The sequence below is a fragment of the Pyrgilauda ruficollis genome, unplaced genomic scaffold, assembly GCF_017590135.1.
Source record: "Pyrgilauda ruficollis isolate IOZ18807 unplaced genomic scaffold, ASM1759013v1 scaffold59, whole genome shotgun sequence".
Classification (NCBI taxonomy): domain Eukaryota; kingdom Metazoa; phylum Chordata; class Aves; order Passeriformes; family Passeridae; genus Pyrgilauda; species Pyrgilauda ruficollis.
Genome location: NW_024527599.1, coordinates 3,977,494 through 3,993,326, shown reverse-complemented (window position 1 = coordinate 3,993,326; position 15,833 = coordinate 3,977,494). Strand labels below are relative to the sequence as shown.

General features: G+C 66.9%; 2 protein-coding genes across 7 annotated transcripts; one reads left to right on the top strand and one right to left on the bottom strand.

Annotated features, from left to right (window-relative positions):
* Positions 1–1,067: 1,067 nt before the first annotated feature.
* ANKRD13B (ankyrin repeat domain 13B) lies at positions 1,068–9,361 on the top strand. The gene is made up of 15 exons (XM_041482373.1): positions 1,068–1,782; positions 5,078–5,213; positions 5,469–5,593; positions 5,663–5,708; positions 5,962–6,105; positions 6,187–6,376; positions 6,463–6,529; positions 6,620–6,701; positions 6,770–6,834; positions 6,915–7,045; positions 7,155–7,312; positions 7,389–7,541; positions 7,681–7,841; positions 8,037–8,113; positions 8,202–9,361. The coding sequence occupies exons 1-15, from the start codon at positions 1,387–1,389 to the stop codon at positions 8,410–8,412; spliced, it is 2,142 nt and encodes a 713-aa protein (XP_041338307.1). The 5' UTR covers positions 1,068–1,386; the 3' UTR covers positions 8,413–9,361.
* A 490-nt stretch (positions 9,362–9,851) lies between these two features.
* On the bottom strand, positions 9,852–14,111 carry CORO6 (coronin 6). 6 transcript variants are annotated; one of them, XM_041482379.1, is made up of 11 exons: positions 13,458–14,111; positions 12,729–12,851; positions 12,166–12,295; positions 11,903–12,084; positions 11,664–11,783; positions 11,338–11,457; positions 10,845–10,949; positions 10,611–10,756; positions 10,475–10,532; positions 10,162–10,392; positions 9,852–10,054 (listed from the first exon to the last, which is right to left on the bottom strand). In XM_041482379.1, exons 1-11 carry the CDS (start codon positions 13,653–13,655, stop codon positions 9,932–9,934), a joined length of 1,536 nt encoding a protein of 511 aa, XP_041338313.1. In that variant the 5' UTR covers positions 13,656–14,111; the 3' UTR covers positions 9,852–9,931. The 6 variants fall into 6 exon arrangements, with proteins under 6 accessions (XP_041338313.1, XP_041338309.1, XP_041338308.1 ...); XM_041482375.1 differs by lacking the exon at positions 11,664–11,783 and having other exon boundaries at positions 9,852–10,051; positions 13,458–14,103; XM_041482374.1 differs by lacking the exon at positions 11,664–11,783 and having other exon boundaries at positions 13,458–14,095.
* Between the last annotated feature and the right edge of the window lie 1,722 nt (positions 14,112–15,833).

The window sequence follows — 15,833 nt, the reverse complement described above, 5'->3', positions numbered from 1 at the left end:
CGGCGCAGGCCCGGCCCCGGCGGAGGAGGGGCCGCACCGCCCCCGCCCCGCCACCGGCAGCGCTGCCGCGGCCGCCCCGCACCGGCACCGGCACCGCCCCGCACTCGCAGCCGCACCCGAACCCGAACCCGCACCGGGGCCGGCACCGCCCCGCACCGGGACACGCACTGGGACCGGCCCCGCCCCGCACACGGACCGGGATCCGCACGCGAATTCGGACGGGCACCGGCACCGCTCCACAGCCGCACCGGCGCCGCCCCCGACCCGCAGCCGCACCTGCAAACGCCCCCCGGACAGCCCCGGACCCGGGCACCTCATCTGCTGCTGGGCATCAGCCCTGCCCTTGCTCTGCTCCTGATCCCGGGCATCCCCTGGTCCTGACCCCAGTGCCCGTCCTCGGGACTCCCGGTCCCCTTCTCAGCCCAGAGCACTGTCCTGGTCCTGCTCCCAGCCCTTGTCCTGTTTATCCTGGAGGGGTGGCACTGCTCCCATTCCTATTCCTGGTCCTGTGTAACCCAGTCCCAGCCCAGGGCACCCCCGAATTTCTTCACTCCTGTCTTGGACACTTGTTCTAGATCCAGCCGCAGCCCAGGGGCAGCCCCAGCCCTCTTCCCAATGCCACCTCTGACCCTGTGCACCCCACTCCCTGACACACCCCCTTCTCCAGGACACTGGGATGGGCCACACACCCTTTAGGGTGCTCAACAGGGGATTTTGGGGGTGGGTGGGGGGATTGGGGACTATATGGGTCTGCTCCCTACTGCGACCCTTTAAGTACTTGGAGCAGAGGGGACACCCGTGGGGGCCCCACAGACAGCTGCGGGGGTCAGACCCCTGCGGGAGCCGGGGGAGCGGGGCCGCATGGTGTCCCCAGCACCATGGGACAGGCGGGGTGACCTCACCGCGGCTGCTGAGGAGGTGGCTCATGACGTCATGGGGCAGCGGGGCTGGCAGGGGGATGGGGGATGCTGTGCGAGGACGGGGGCGGGGGGATGCGACCACCGCCGCCGCCACGGCTGAGCAGAGAATAACAGCGGGGGGGTTCCTCCCAGGGGAGGGTGGGGAGCAGCGGGGTGCGGGGCAGGAGCGCGGCGCCGGCGGAGGCCGGGGCGGCCGCAGAGGCCCAGCCTTGCATTGTTCTCGGGCGGCAGCCGGAAAACGCGACGCCTGCCCGGGAGAGACGCAGGCGGAAAAGGAAACGGGGCTGGGGGCCCGTGCCTGGTGCTGCGGGGGCGGGAGTGGGGGTCCCCCCACGGCCCCCACCTGGTCCCCACCTGCCGCCGTCACCCGTGCCCCGCCATATGCTCGAGCCCGCTGCCCCACTGGGGGAGCGGAGGTCAGCTGGGAAGGGGAAGATCAGCCTGGGAAAGGGGGAATTTGGGGAGGATGCTGATCGCCGATGGGGTGCCCCTTTGCAGACCCCCCCCCCCCGGGATCGCAGGCCGCGGTGATGGGCTGAGCGGTGCGGGAGGGGGGCGAGGAAAGAGGAGGATGAAGATGAGGAAGAAGAAGGGGGCGATGCCGGGCAGGGCAACTACAAGTCCCATGGGGCCGGGCGGTGCGGGGGGGGCCGGGGAAGCACCGGGCGGGAGGTGGCGGCCCGCCCCGCCCCGCGTCCCCCCCGCGCCGCCCCGCGCCGCGCCCGCCGCGCCGCTCCAGCATGCACGGAGGATGCTCGCGTCTTGCTCGGGCAGGAAGGGGCCGGAGGGCAGGTACCCGCTGCACTACCTCGTCTGGCACAACCGCGCCCGTGACCTGGACCGGGAGCTCAGCGCCAAGCAGGTGGGGCGGCGCGGGGACACTCCCGGCACGGCCCGGCCCGGCCCGGCTCCGCTGGGGCTGATGCAATGCTCGGGGCCGGGGTGAGGATGAGGATGGAGATGAGGGGGATGATAAGGATGGGGTCGCTCTCTGCGCTGGCGGGGCTCTGGGGGTGTGGCGTGTGTCCCCACCTGCACCCCTGGGCTGTGCCTGCTGTCCCCGGGCTGCCGCGGAGCGCTGGGTGCCACCCGCGGGTCCCCTGCATCCTCCAGCACACGCAGCCCCGAGCATCCCCCCGCACGTGTCTCCAGCTCCCTGCTAGGCCTCTGCAGACCCCCGGCCCGCACCCCGCTTCTCAGGGTATTGCCAGCCCCCTGGGGTTGCAGCATTCAGCTCCCCACTCTCAGGCTGAGCCCCTCTGGGGGCGGGGGGACAAGGGTCCTGGTGCTGTCGGGGTGCAGCCCCCCAGCCTCACAAGGGTTCTTCTCAGGGTGAGGGGACCCACTTTGTCCCTCAGCCCGGGAACCTCCCAGCCGCCCGGTGATGGAGCGGGGTGTGGGTGCTTCCCCGGCGGGTTCCCAGCCTCCCTCTCCCCCGTGGCGATGCAATTCAGGTAATTAAAACCCAACCCCGAAGACGCAGGAAACCGCAGGCGCTGGAGGGAGGCTGACGGGGAAGCCGTGCTGAGCATCCCCAGCCTCTCGGCCCGGGTCCTCAAACCCCAAGGCACCGAGGGCCATGCTGGATGCACCCTGGTGATGCATGAAACGGGGGTCATTGTGCCGCGAAGCTCCCGCCGGGATGCAGGCGATGGCTCCCGCCACACCCGTCTCCATTGTGGGGTCCAGCCGGAGGCTGCGCCAGCATCGCCCCGGTCTCCCACCCCATGGCCAGTGTTTTTATTTTCGTGCTAATTTGGGGTCAGTCTTCCCAGGAGCTCAGCGCGGCGGAGATCAAAGCCGGGCTCGGCAGACGTGGGGAGGTGGAGGGGCTGCGGGGGGGTCTGACCCGCTTGCCTGCAGAGAGGCTCCTGCCGCCAGCCTGGGAACTGCGGGGGCTCTGCCCTGGCCCCCGCTGGCATTTGCTGGGTGAGGGCACAGCCAGCCATGTGTGCACCCCAGGGGTACTGGGGGGGGCACGGGTGCTGCAGGCCAGACTCAGGGGCAGGTGAGGGCTTGGGGGAAGGAGGTGAGGGCCAGCCCAGGCTCCCTGCTCCGTCCAGGGCATCCAGGGACACGGCTCAGCCCTTATCTCTGCCAGAGCATCCCCTGGGTAAGGGGCTGGGGCTGCTGCTGTGTAAATGCTGGAGGCTGGGTGCCCCCCTGCCCAGGGCTCTGCCCTCCCTCTGCCTTGGTGGCCCCCACAGGGCAGTGGCTCCATGTGCTGCCCCTCCCAGTGCAGGTGTTTGGGGTTGGGAAGCCCTGGGGCAGCTGAGAGCATTGCTCCTCTCCATGTCCTTGTAAGGGCTCTGTGTCTGTCACCCCCAAATTGTCACCATCATCTCCCATCCACATTTGCGTCCACAAGGGAGCAAGGGTCAGTGGGTCCCCTTGACAGGGACATCACGAGGATGTGGCAGGCAGTGACGTGGAGCCTGTTGTGCCAGGACACCCCTCACCACAGCCTGCCCCCTGAGGCGTGACAGGGACCCGGGGCTGCACAGGGACAGCAGTGCCTGGCACCATCTTCCCGTGCTGGCTCATGTCCCCTGTTGCTACCCAGGAGCAGGAGCTGGGGTTCTCCAGCCCAGGGACAGCCCCAGTGCAGGGACGTGCTGTGCCACGTGCCCGGCTGGCACAGGAGGAGCAACTGAGCTGCGCTTCTGCACTGCACCGCTGCCACCCCAAAGCCACCCCAGCCCTGTCCTCATCCCTGGCGGGTGTCACGGCCCCAGGATGGGCAGCACCTGCAGGTCTGTGCTGTGGTCCCCAAGCTGGAGCCAACCCAACACCAGGGCTCTGGACTGAGCTCTTGCTGGCAAAATCTGGGTCACGCCACGTCCCCTGGGGTGGCTCCAGCACCATGTCCCCACACTGGGGACCCTCATCCTGCCCAGTGCTGGGGCAGGGCTGCAGCTGGGGACCCCCACTGAGCCTCCTGCCCCCGCCCCCAGCTGGGGGGTGATTGCCTTAATTAGAGCAGTTTCATTAGTGCAATTAAGCAGCAGTCGCCTGGAGAGCATTGGAGCTACACATTGACTCCCAGGGAACTGGGGGGCTGTTTTGCTCCAGTGGTGTGGGCAGACTGGGGGGGTCCCCCTACCTGGTGAGTCCCTGTGGATGAGAGACATGGGAATACACAGCCTGGGCAGGGACAGGAACATCCCTGGGGCAGCAGCAATGCAGGACATGCCCAGAGCAAGGCAGGGATGTGCTGCAGGTGAGATTCTGGGCACCAGGGAGCCCATGCTCCTCGTCTGCCCATGCCCAAACCCCTCTGGCTGCCCGGTCCCAGCTGGCACCTTTGGCTCCTGCACCTCAGGTTTGTTCTCCTGAGGGTGGCCTCCCCAAAAACAATTATTTGGGCACTGCCCCACTGCCTCCTGCCCTGGCAGCATCTGATTGCCCCTCTCCAGGCACTTCTACCCCAGCTGGGTGCTGGGGGCACAGAGGGTGCCCCCCCTTCCCCGAGCCATGTCCCCAGCTGGGCACGGGTGTGACGCTGCTTCCCACACGGGGAGCAGGGCCCGTGGGTGCCGGGGGTGCCCACCCGCCACCGCACCAGGGATTCCTCAGGGCTGGCTGCGTGCCAGGCTCCGGGTTTGGCACAAACAACGGCAGCCCCAGCGACGGCTCCCCAGGGCCCCGGGGATCCTCGGAGCAGCCGCTCCGCTCCCGCAGCCGCCCGCCCCCGGCTCAGGCAGGGGAACACGTGCGGCGGCCCTGGCACAGGGGGGCTGCCGGCAGCTGCTGCCTGGCAACTGGGCACAGCCCCCTCCAAATCCCAGTGGTGGGGGCTCTTCTGGAGCTTGCAGCTGCATCGTGATGTGCAGAGCTCCGTGCACTGTGCCAGGGGCGTCCGTGCCCCCCGCTGCCACGCCGTGCCCCCGCTCTGTGCCCGCCTGGCTGTGAAGAGGTGTGCTGGGTGCTGGCTGCCACCACCGGGCTCTCCGTGCCCTCTCCGTGGGTCTGGCGGCGGCAGCAAGGAGAGGCTTTGAGGTGCCTCTCCTGGGGGAGGTCAGGGGTGGGACTGCTCTCCCAGATACTGTCAAATGTTGGCTGCTTTCTGTGTCTGGGAGCTGCACATCTGTGGGAGAGCACTGGAGAGCAAGGGCCGGCCACCCCAGTGATCTCAGAGCCTCATTGCTTCCTGGCAGGCCGACATCGAGCAGCTGGACCCCCGAGGACGCACTCCCCTGCACCTGGCCACCACGCTGGGCCACCTGGAATGTGCCAGAGTGCTGCTGAAGCATGGCGCCGACGTGGGCAAGGAGAACCGCAGCGGGTGGACAGGTGAGCGGGTGGCTGCTGCCCTCCATCCTCCTTCAAGCTGCCCTGATGCAGACACAGGCACGGAGATGGGCGTGGGCATGAGCATGGACACGGGCACGAACACGGGCACGAACACGGGCACAGGCGTGGTCATGCTCACCCTGGTGCTGCAGGCACTGCTCATGCGGTGCTTGGTGCCTGTGGCTCCTGTGCAGCGCCCAGCTCTGCAGTGCCACGCCGTGCCACGGCCCTGAACTCTGCCCCTTTGCCCCACAGTCCTGCAGGAGGCTGTGAGCACCCGTGACCTGGAGCTGGTGCAGCTGGTCCTGCGCTACCGTGACTACCAGAGAGCCATCAAGCGCCTGGCAGGGATCCCCATCCTGCTGGAGAAGCTGCGCAAGGTACCTCCCTCAGCAGGGGTGGGGGGCAGTGGCCTCGGGGCTCCCCTGACCCCTCTGTGCTCCCCACAGGCCCAGGACTTCTACGTGGAGATGAAGTGGGAGTTCACCAGCTGGGGTGAGCTTGGGGCACAGCGTGGCTGTGGGGGGAGCGGAATTTCCCAGCAGAGTCCCCCAGCCCCAGCATCCATCCCCATCCCCGGGTGGGGGGTCACTGCCCCCTTGTCCCCCGACACCCCAAGCTTGCAGACCCCCATCCTGCCAGGGCATTGCGTTCCCCAGGTGTGTCCCCCACCCAGCTCAGTGCTGGCAGCCCCCTCGGGGGTGCAGGTGTCCCCATCCCTGGCTGGGCTATCGGCATCTCTCCCCAGTGCCCCTGGTGTCCAAGATCTGCCCCAGCGACACCTACAAGGTGTGGAAGAGTGGTCAGAACCTGCGGGTGGACACCACACTGCTGGGCTTCGACCATATGACCTGGCAGCGGGGCAACCGCAGCTTCGTCTTTCGGGGACAAGGTGAGGTGACACCCCCTCACTGGGGAGTGGTGCCGGGTGACACAGTGGGGACCGTGGCTGTGCTGACCCCATTCCCTGCAGACAGCAGTGCGGTGGTGATGGAGATTGACCATGACAGGAGGGTGGTCTACTCAGAGACGCTGGCCCTGGCCGGCCACGACCAGGAGGTGCTGCTGGCTGCTGTGCAGCCCACGGAGGAGCAGGTGATGGGGCGGCTGACGGCCCCCGTGGTCACCACCCAGCTCGACACCAAGAACATCGCCTTCGAGAGGTGGGCTGGGGTGGCACCGAGCCCATCCCCGGGGGTGCTGGCACCCCGGGCTGTCCAAGCAAGTTCATGGTGCCGTGTCACCCTAGGAACAAGTCTGGGATCCTGGGCTGGAGGAGCGAGAAGACGGAAATGGTGAATGGGTATGAGGCGAAGGTGAGGGGCAGGGAGTTGAGCTGCCCAGGGGGGCTGTGGTTGGTTGCAGCTGTGAGGTGCCCACCTCTGCCATTCCCCCTCCTCGGCCAGGTCTATGGCGCTTCCAACGTGGAGCTGATCACACGGACACGGACCGAGCACCTCTCAGACCAGCACAAGGGCAAGAGCAAAGGTGGAGCCAGCACGGGCTGGGCGGGCAGGGCACCCCCGGCTCTGTCCTCACCCCCTCCTCTCCCGTAGGCTGTAAGACCCCCCTGCAATCCTTCCTGGGCATCGCTGAGCAGCACGTGGGGCCCAACAATGGGGTGAGTGTCTCAGGGGTTGGAACGGGTGGCCCAGCAGTCAGACCTCCCCTCTCACCCCGCGGGGCTGTGCCTCCATGCAGACGCTGATCACGCAGACACTGAGCCACGCCAACCCCACTGCCATCACCCCTGAGGAGTACTTCAACCCCAACTTCGAGCTGGGCAACCGGGACATGGGACGGCCCATGGAGCTCACCACCAAGACACAGAAGTGAGAGGGGCAGGAGCAGGCAGGGACTCCCTGCGTCCCCGCCTCCACTGCTGCAGAGCTCGAGGTGGGGACAGGTGGGGGTCCCCAGCCCAACGCCTGTCCCTGGCAGGTTCAAGGCGAAGCTGTGGCTGTGTGAGGACCACCCGCTGTCCCTGTGTGAGCAGGTTGCCCCCATCATCGACCTCATGGCAATAAGCAACGCGCTCTTCGCCAAACTGCGGGACTTCATCACCCTGCGCCTCCCACCCGGCTTCCCCGTCAAGATCGGTATGGACTGGGCACTGCTGCTGACCTGGCTGGCACAGCCAGCTTCCCTCCTCGCCTTTTTTCCCTTTTCCTGCAGAAATCCCCATCTTCCATATCCTCAACGCCCGAATAACCTTCGGCAACCTCAATGGGTGTGACGAGCCAGTCAGCTCCCTGCGGCACAGCCCCAGCAGCGAGGCACCCTCGCCCAGCAGCGACTCCTCCAGCGTCAGCAGCTCCAGCTCCCTCAGTATGTGGGGGGACACGGTGGGGTGGGATGGGAAGGGGTGTCACTTGGGGTGACAGCTGCTGGGAGTGGGTCACAGCAGGGTAAGGGACACACAGCTGGAGGGGTGGAGTAGGAGGGGCCAGCTCTGGTGTCCCCACAGCCTCGTGCCGAGCGTGTGAGATGGACCCGGCGCTGTTCGAGGTGCCACGGGGGTACAGCGTGGTGGGCACCCACCAGGACACCCTGCGGGAGGACGAGGATGACCTGCTGCAGTTTGCCATCCAGCAGAGCCTGCTGGAAGCGGGCAGCGAGTACGATCAGGTGGGCACTGCCACCCCTTCACCTCCTCCTGGCTGAGAGACCCCGCTGCCCATCCCCTCCCGATGCCACCTGAGATCCTCACTCACCCCACCTCTCTCCATCCCTGCATCCCACGGTGGCGGGTCAGAATTCACGCTGGGGGGAGCTGGTTTTTGGGGTGCCACCCTCCAAGCCCCCCTCTTTCACCGGCCACAGGTGACCATTTGGGAAGCACTGACCAACAGCAAGCCGGGCACCCACCCCATGTCGCACGAGGGCCGCCGGGGAGACAGGTTGGTAAGGTCTGGCCAGCCCCCCTGGGGGGAGTGGGTGTGGGTGCCGGCCCCACGGGGACCCCACTGAGCCCCTGCTGCCCCCCAGGACTCCCCAGCACACGGCATCCCCGCGTCCCCCCGTGGCCCCGGCGCCGGGGGGCGGCCGGGGGCCCGGGGCGCTGTTCCCCAGCTACGCGGAGCAGCTGCGCCTGGCCATGGCGCTGTCGGCGCGGGAGCAGGAGGAAGCGGAGCGCCGGACGCGCCAGGAGGAAGAGGATCTGCAGCGGATCCTGCAGCTCTCTCTGACCGAGAAGTGACCCCGCAGCCCCACTGAGCCCCTCGCCCGCCCCAGTGGGGATGGGGATGTGTCTGGGGATACAGAGGGGGACCGGTGTGGGGGGAGCCAGTCCAAGAACTGCGGAGGGTAAATGGGGAATGGGGGAGCAGGATTTGGCATTGGGAGAACGTCCCCAGAGCTGGGGCAATATCGGGGTGAGGTGGGGGCACCCCACAGCAGCACAGGGTTGGGGTGGGTGTTAAGCCTGCACCTGGGGTGGCAGGGACCAGGGAGGGTACCCCACGGACTGTACCCCTTCTCCAGGACACCCCTACTCCCCCAGCCGCCCCACGGGGTGCTGCTCAGTCCCTCACCCCAGGAAGGCGGTGGGGGGCACATCCTGCCCCGGATGGGTGGGCTGCCAGTTGCATGGGGTCCTGGGGTGCCCCCAGAGCCAGGGGACTCTGCCCAGCTCCCTCTTCCCCCCTGCCCAGGCGCTACCAAGTGCACTTACCCGGGAGCTGCTCTGCCTGCCAACAGGGGTGGGGGCTCAGCCCTATTGTACCCCACAGCCAGCGAGGGGCTGCTCAGCCGCCCCGCCATGGCACGGGGACTGCTGGGGCAGCTGAAGGGGTGCCTGTGGAGGGCAGCCCGGTGTCACCCCCCCCTTACCCCTGCTCGCACCCCTCCACCCTGCTCGGATGCCCCCCTTGACAGCGCTGCACCCCCCTGTCCCGGGCACTGACCCCGAGAGAAACCTTACGTCAAATGGTGCTAACCCCGGCCCCCTGCCCCGGCTGCTCCCCCTTTGCACACGGGGGGCTGGGGGCTGCGGGGTGGGGGGGGCTGGGCTCGCTCCCCTGGGACTTTTCATAGCTGGTGCCCCTCCCTCCACCCACCCGTGCACCCCACAGCAACATCTGGGCCAGGGCCGGGGGAGCCCGAGCAGCTCCGACCGCGGCCAACACCAATAAATGCTCTTTAATGTTCGTCTCTCTCTGCCTCCCTCTGCCCGGGCTGGGGGTTCACAGGCAGCAGGGGCTGGCAGAGGGGTGCTGGCAGCACCCCTGGCACGGTGGTTCCTTGTCCCTGGTACTGCCACACAGCCGAGGGTGGCTGAGCCCTTTATTAAAGGGGTGCAGGAGCAAAGAGCCGGTTGGGAGCACCCGCCGAGGGGCCGATGGGGCAGGGGGAGGTGAGGGGTGATGGGGTGGGGGTGTAGCACCGTGCACAAGCACATCCTGGCCCTGTCCTGGGAGGCTGCTGGTGCCCAGCGTGCAGGTCCCCGTGCTGGGGTGCTCGGCAGCCCCAGCCTGTGAGCACTGAAGCGGGACCCCGTCGGGTGCTGCAGGGGGGTGCCCGTGTGCCAGGACACCCCGGGAGCAGGATGCGACTGATGCCAGTGGAGGAGGGGTCAGGGTCCGAGCCCTCCCTGCCCCCTCGGCTCCTGGGGAAAGAACACGGCTCCGGGCTCCTGCCCAAGGTGGGGACTCGGCTTTAATCCCCGGGAGGCCGGGGCAGTCCTGGCCCTGCCCGTGGTCGTGGCCGTGGCCACCGCGCTAGTCCGTGCCGTTGGTGAACTGGCCGAGTTTGTTCTCCAGGTCGGAGATGCGCTTCTCCTGCGCTTGGACCGTCTCCTTCAGGGCACGGATCTCCTCCAGCACCTCCTCCAAGGCTGGCTGCTGCAGGGAGGGGGGACACAGGGTCACTGACGGATCTGGCCTCTCCCATGCCACCCCAGGGCAGGGGGACAGCTCTGCTGCCACGTCCCTATCCCCTGGACACTCACAGAGAAGTCGGAGTCACAGGTGGAGTGGCTGCGTCGGGGGCCTGGCGGGGGTTTGCTGTCCAGGATGTTCTTCTTGACCACCTTCAGCTCCCGGTTCTTGATGGGCACGTACCCATCCCGCAGCGAGATGAGGATGGGCTCTGCGTCCTTCCCTGACAGCCACTCATCTGCCTCCAGGGCTGGCTCGGGGCCTGGCGTGTCAGGGTAAAGGTCATCCTGGAAGAGGTCTGACTGCGGGGGGAGAGAGAGCGCGGTGAGATGTGGGGTGTCTCCCCCCAGGCCCCCATCTCCCCTGGGACCCCCCCCGGCTCACCTTGCGTGGCACCGTCATGACGATGGGCTCGCACTTGCGCTCGTGCAGCTTGAAGAACCTGCGTGGGGCACAGGCTGTCAGGGCCCAGCTGACCCCCCGGACCCCTCTGGCTCCCCCCAGCTCCCTTGGCTCTCACCTGGCGATCTCACACTTGCTGACATCCAGCCCACGCTTGGGCATGAAGCCCATGCCCCGCTGGGGCTCCTTGCTGCTGTAGGTGTTCAGGTAGTGCACGTAGGGAGCCTCGTCCGTGATCTCGAAGTACCGGATGCTGCTGTCACCCTGCGGGGGTGGGGACAGGTGTTAGCCAGCCCTGGCATCCTCAGGGACAAGGTGGCATTTGGGGTGCACCCCGGGGAAGGGGGGTTACCTTCCCGCAGAGGTAGACGATGCTGGAATCGGCGTCGTAGAAGGGCAGCAGGACCCCGTTGCTCGTGTCCATCTCTTGCAGGGCAATGGGCTCCTCAAAGTTATTCTGGGGGGCCGGAGCAGTGGTGGAGGGGTGTGAGCAGTGACCCCAAAACCCCCACCCTGGTTAGTCACACTCATTAGCCACGGCACACTGGGGGACAGGGCTTGTCCCCTCTGGGGTACACAACCCCCCAGGCAGGCAGCTTGGCATGCCCCCCCAGCCCCACTCCTGTTTACCTGCATGGCTGGGAACCCCCAGCCTGGCTGTACCCCCCTTCCCCAGCACTCCCTGCCTCCCAGCCCACTCCCCACCCCAGCACTGCACGGCACACTTGGGAACTTGGCATCTTTTGGGAGGGGGATGCAGCAGACACGGCATCCTGGGGCGGGGGGGTTAGCAAGGGGTCTGGGGGGCCAAGTTCCCAGGGCAGCACTCCATGCGGCCTCGTTACCGGGTCCCACAAGCCCAGCTCCCGCTGGCTCATTCTGGTAAAGCCCGTGGTAAAGATGTGTCCTTCCCGCGTGAAGATGGCCCGCACGGGCCTCAGCCCTTCGTGGGGGGCAAACCTCTCCTGGGGGGAGGGGGAGACAGTCAGCACGGGGCATGGGAAGGAGGGAATGTGGAGGGGGTCCGGATCTGTCCCCCAAAACCGCCGCTGAGTCCTATTGCACGATGCTCCCTGAGCGTTGCCAGAGTATCCCTGGCACCCAGAGCGCTCCCGGCCGGGCTGAGATCTGTGGGATTGGCGCTGGCCGGGCTGGAGCCGCTGTCTCGTACCAGGTCCCAGAGGCCCAGCTGCCGCTCGCTCATCCTGCTGAAGCCCGTGGTGAAGATCTTGCCATCGGCCACGAAGATGGCGCGGATGGGGCGGGTGCCGTCGTGCGGTTTGGTTTTCTCCTGCGCCGGCGTTAGCGGGTTAAATCAAACACAGAGACGCGCGGGGCGGGGTTAGTAGGGTCAGGCAGGCACTGGGGGGACCCCGCGGTGGGATGGGGGGGCACAGCAGGGGCACTCACCGCTATGATCTGCTGCTTGCGGGGGTCGATGACACGGACCTTCTTGTCCTTGCAGGTGGTGACCAGGAGGCTGCCGTTGCGGTTCCAGCCCACGTTGTAGATGAGGTCAGTGTGCATGTCATCCAGAGCCAGCAGCATCTCCCCAGTCCCCACATTCCAGAGGATCACCAGGTTGTCACAGCCTGCAGAGGACCCAGGGGGCAGATGCTGTCACCCCATGGATCTCCTGTGACCCCGGGGAGGGTGACCCGGGACCCCCTTACCTGCGCTGAGCAGGACGTTGCGGGCGGTGGGGTGCCAGGAGATGATGCTCACCCGCTTGGAGTGTCCCTCCAGTGTCACCACGGGCTCCGTGATGTTGCGCACGGGGACATAGTCGGGGATCTGCCACACCTGGGGGGGACAGAGACGGGGGCGTTGGGGATCACCCTGTGTGTGAGCACTAAGCGGATGAGGGCCTCGGAGCCAATTAACCTCATCATTAATCCCGGCTCAGCCTGCGGGGAGGGTGGCGAGGGGACGCCAGAAGTGCCTCCATCCTGGGGTGCACCCCCAGCACTGGGGGTGCTGGTGGGCACAGGAAGGGGGACACAGCCGGGGTGCAGCCCCCAGCTCCCCCCCAGCTATTCCTGCATGCTGAGTCGCCAGGGAGGGTAAATTTAGCACAAACTGCTGCATCATGGAGCGAGCAGCCGCCGCCAGCGCGAACGCATGGCACCGGGGCTAAAAATAGGCCAGTGACACTTCACAGGCAGCGAGGGGGGGGATGCTCTGCACCGCTCCCCCAGCACCCCCACCCCCTCCCACACGGCGTCCAGCCCCTCACCATGACAGTGGTGTCCTCCGAGGCGCTGGCGATGACGTTGTCGTTGTGGGGACACCAGTCGATGTCCAGCACGGGCGCCGTGTGTCCCGTGACCAGCGGGTGGTTCTTGTCCACCCGTCCTGTCTGCAACGGTGAGGGACCGGGATGAGTCCCCTCGGAGAGACCCTGCCAGGTACCCCCCACAGCCCAGCCTGGCCACCACATGGCACAAATGGGGACATGCAGGGGATTCTGGCAGTGGCCAGAGGTTTGCACCTGCCTTGAAGGGGGAAACTGAGGCACATGGGGCAAATGGGGTTTACCTGGCACAAAACCTCGTAAGGACACAGAAGAGAATCATGTGACCCATGAGAGGCTGGTTTGTGTCTGCTCTGATGGCAAGGAGGGGTTGGGGACCCTCTCCCAGTCTCTTTGCTAGGGCTGGCAGGGCAGACCCCTACTCCACTGGGTGCTGCTCCCTGGGCATGCTGTGCCCCCAGGGAATTTGGGCTGGGGGAAGGCAGCTGGGGGTTTTCCAGATCACCTCGCTTGCCCCAGGGATGTCAGCCTTGGCAGGTGCTGATGATCCCCCAGGTTGTTCCTGCCCTGAGCCCTCACATGAGGAGGGGCTGCTGGGGCAAAGCTGGGGGCTCTGGGGCCACAGCAGGTCCGCAAAAGCAAAACCCATCAGCACATGCCCCCCAACACATCTCAGCAGCATGACCAAACCCCAGCATCCTCCCCACTCACCTTGGCGAGGGGCAGGACAATGAAGGCCCCGCCACCGCCGGACTCCACAATGATGGCCACAAACTTGGGGTTGACAGCGCAGAAGGAGCTGTCACATGTCACCTTGGAGACACGGATGTCCTCGTACATCTGGTCTGCCTTCACCGGCTGCCCGAACACGTGCCGGAACTTGCTCTGGCGCACCACGCGGCGGCTCATGGCTGGGGGGACACGGTCAGGCCACCAGCTCCCCACCCTGGCACGGCTCGGAGGGGTTTGGGTCCCCTCAGGCCTCGTGCTCCGAGAGACTCCTCCTACTCTGGGCACAGCGGGAAGCCTGGGAACACTGAGGTGCCGGGGAATGAGGGTGGGAGATGGTGCCACCCTGACCCCACATCAGGGAGCAGGGGCGGCCCTTGTGCAGGGATGTGGGGGTGCTGCAGGTGCTGCTGGGGGCTGCCAGCTGGTGGCCAGAGCCACTTGACACTGGGCAGGGACATGGCCATGCCATAATGCACAGCTGTGCTGTGCCCTGTGGCCGTGCCATGTCCCAAAGCTGTGCCATGCCCTGTGGCTGTCATACCCCATGGCTGTGCCATGTCCCACAGCTGTGCCATGCCCGGTGGCTGTGCCATGCCCTGTGGCTGTCATACCCCATGGCTGTGCCATGTCCCACAGCTGTGCCATGCCCTGTGGCCGTGCCATGCCCTGTGGCTGTGCTGTACCCCACAGCTGTGCCATGCCCTGTGGCCGTGCCATGCCCTGTGGCTGTGCCATACCCCATGGCTGTGCCATGCCCTGTGGCTGTGCCATGCCCTGTGGCCGTGCCATGCCCTGTGGCTGTGCTGTACCCCACAGCTGTGCCATGTCCCACAGCTGTGCCATGCCCTGTGGCTGGCACTAGGGTTGGCACATGAGCTGCTGCAGCAGAGTAGCAGGGTGGAGAGGACTTTGGGGTGGACATAAAGGTGCCATGCACCAGGTCACAGCTTGTCCCCTTGTATCCCCTCCTGCATCAGTGGCCTGAGGTTGCCTGGCTTGACCCAGCACCCAGGAGGAGGGCTGTGCCTCCAGAGCTGCCTGCTGGTGGCTCACGCCTCTCTCCATGGATCCCTGTCCCGTGCCACAGATCCCTGGCACCCACTCTGCATCCCCACCTGGGTGAGGGCTGGGGTTGGCACAGACACAGCCCCATGGGCACACTGGGGTGTGGAGGAGCCCCCCCAGGGGCCTCAGTGGGGTCTCCAGCCCTCAGCTACAGCTGGGCACGATGCCCACAGTCACCCATCTCAGCCCCCAGCCTGTGCTGCTCCTGGGACCTGCCCCACGGGGAGACTGAGACACTCAGGAGCACAAAACCCTTGGAGCTGGGGCTCTGCAGCACCCATGAGCCACTGGCTACCCTGGGGAATCCCCTGTGCTCTTCTGGGTACACAGCCATGGTCAGCAGCCACATCCAGCCACCAAGCCATGGCCAGGCACCCCTGTCCCCAGCCCACAGAGCCGGTGTGGGCAGAGGCAGGAGCAGATCTGCTCCTCCATGGCCCCCAGCCGGTGGATTTTGCACAGGGCACATGCAGCGCCCTGCCAAACCACATCTGCCCAGTCCCTGAGTGTCCCCGGAGTCCCCACGGCACTTCAGCATCATCTCTGGCTTGGCTGAACGGCTTAGAGCTGGGTGCTAAGGGGCCCAAGCCGGGCCACCAAGCGGGGCTGGACACTGCTGGTGTCACCCCCCCGGTCTCAAGCATGGTCCCCAGCCCCGGGGAGGAGCGAGCAGGCTCCGTGGGGATGCTCTCCCTGCCCCTCAAGCATTGCCAGTGGAGCAGAGTCTGGGGTGTCAGCATGCAGGGAAGGAAGGGAAGGAAGGGACGGCCTGGCTGTCCGGGCAGGGTGCAGGCAGCAGTGGGGTGCAGCTGGGGGGCAGATGTGGTGCAGGTGGAGTTGAGCAGGGTGCAGGCAATGTGTAGGGCGCAGGAGGGGTTGGTAGGAGCAGGTGGGGTGCTGGCAAGGTGCAGGCAGGGCTGGATAGGCTGCAGGTGTGGGGTGCAGGCGTGAGAGCTGGGTGGGGTGCAGGCAGGGCGCAAGCGGGGTGGGATGGGATGCTGGCGAAGAGAGGTGGGGTGCAGGTAGGGTGCAGGGGGATACGGGCAGGGTGCAGGCAGGATACGGGCAGGACAGCCCCGCTCCCCGCTCCCCGGCCGTGCCATTACGTTGCCACAATTGAATCCGCAGCGACTGCTCGGGAACGACCAGAGGTCACTGTCCAAATATAGCCATCTCCGCCGGCGGGCGGCGAGGGGCCGGGGCCCGGGGGGCTCAGCCCCGCTGCCCGCGTCCCCCCCGTCCCTCCCCACCGCGCTCCCGCCGCCCCCGCCCCGCGCCCGGCTCCCACCT

Coding starts and splice junctions, on each gene's coding strand:
- ANKRD13B (XM_041482373.1), top strand. CDS start 1,387: ATGCTGATCGCCGATGGGGTGCCCCTTTGCAGACCCCCCCCCCCCGGG. Junction 5,214..5,468: donor GAACCGCAGCGGGTGGACAG/GTGAGCGGGTGG, acceptor TTTGCCCCACAG/TCCTGCAGGAGGCTGTGAGC. Junction 6,702..6,769: donor GCACAAGGGCAAGAGCAAAG/GTGGAGCCAGCA, acceptor CCTCTCCCGTAG/GCTGTAAGACCCCCCTGCAA.
- CORO6 (XM_041482379.1), bottom strand. CDS start 13,655: ATGAGCCGCCGCGTGGTGCGCCAGAGCAAGTTCCGGCACGTGTTCGGG. Junction 11,784..11,902: donor GCAAGCAGCAGATCATAGCG/GTGAGTGCCCCT, acceptor ACGCCGGCGCAG/GAGAAAACCAAACCGCACGA. Junction 10,950..11,337: donor AGCTGGGCTTGTGGGACCCG/GTAACGAGGCCG, acceptor CCGGCCCCCCAG/AATAACTTTGAGGAGCCCAT.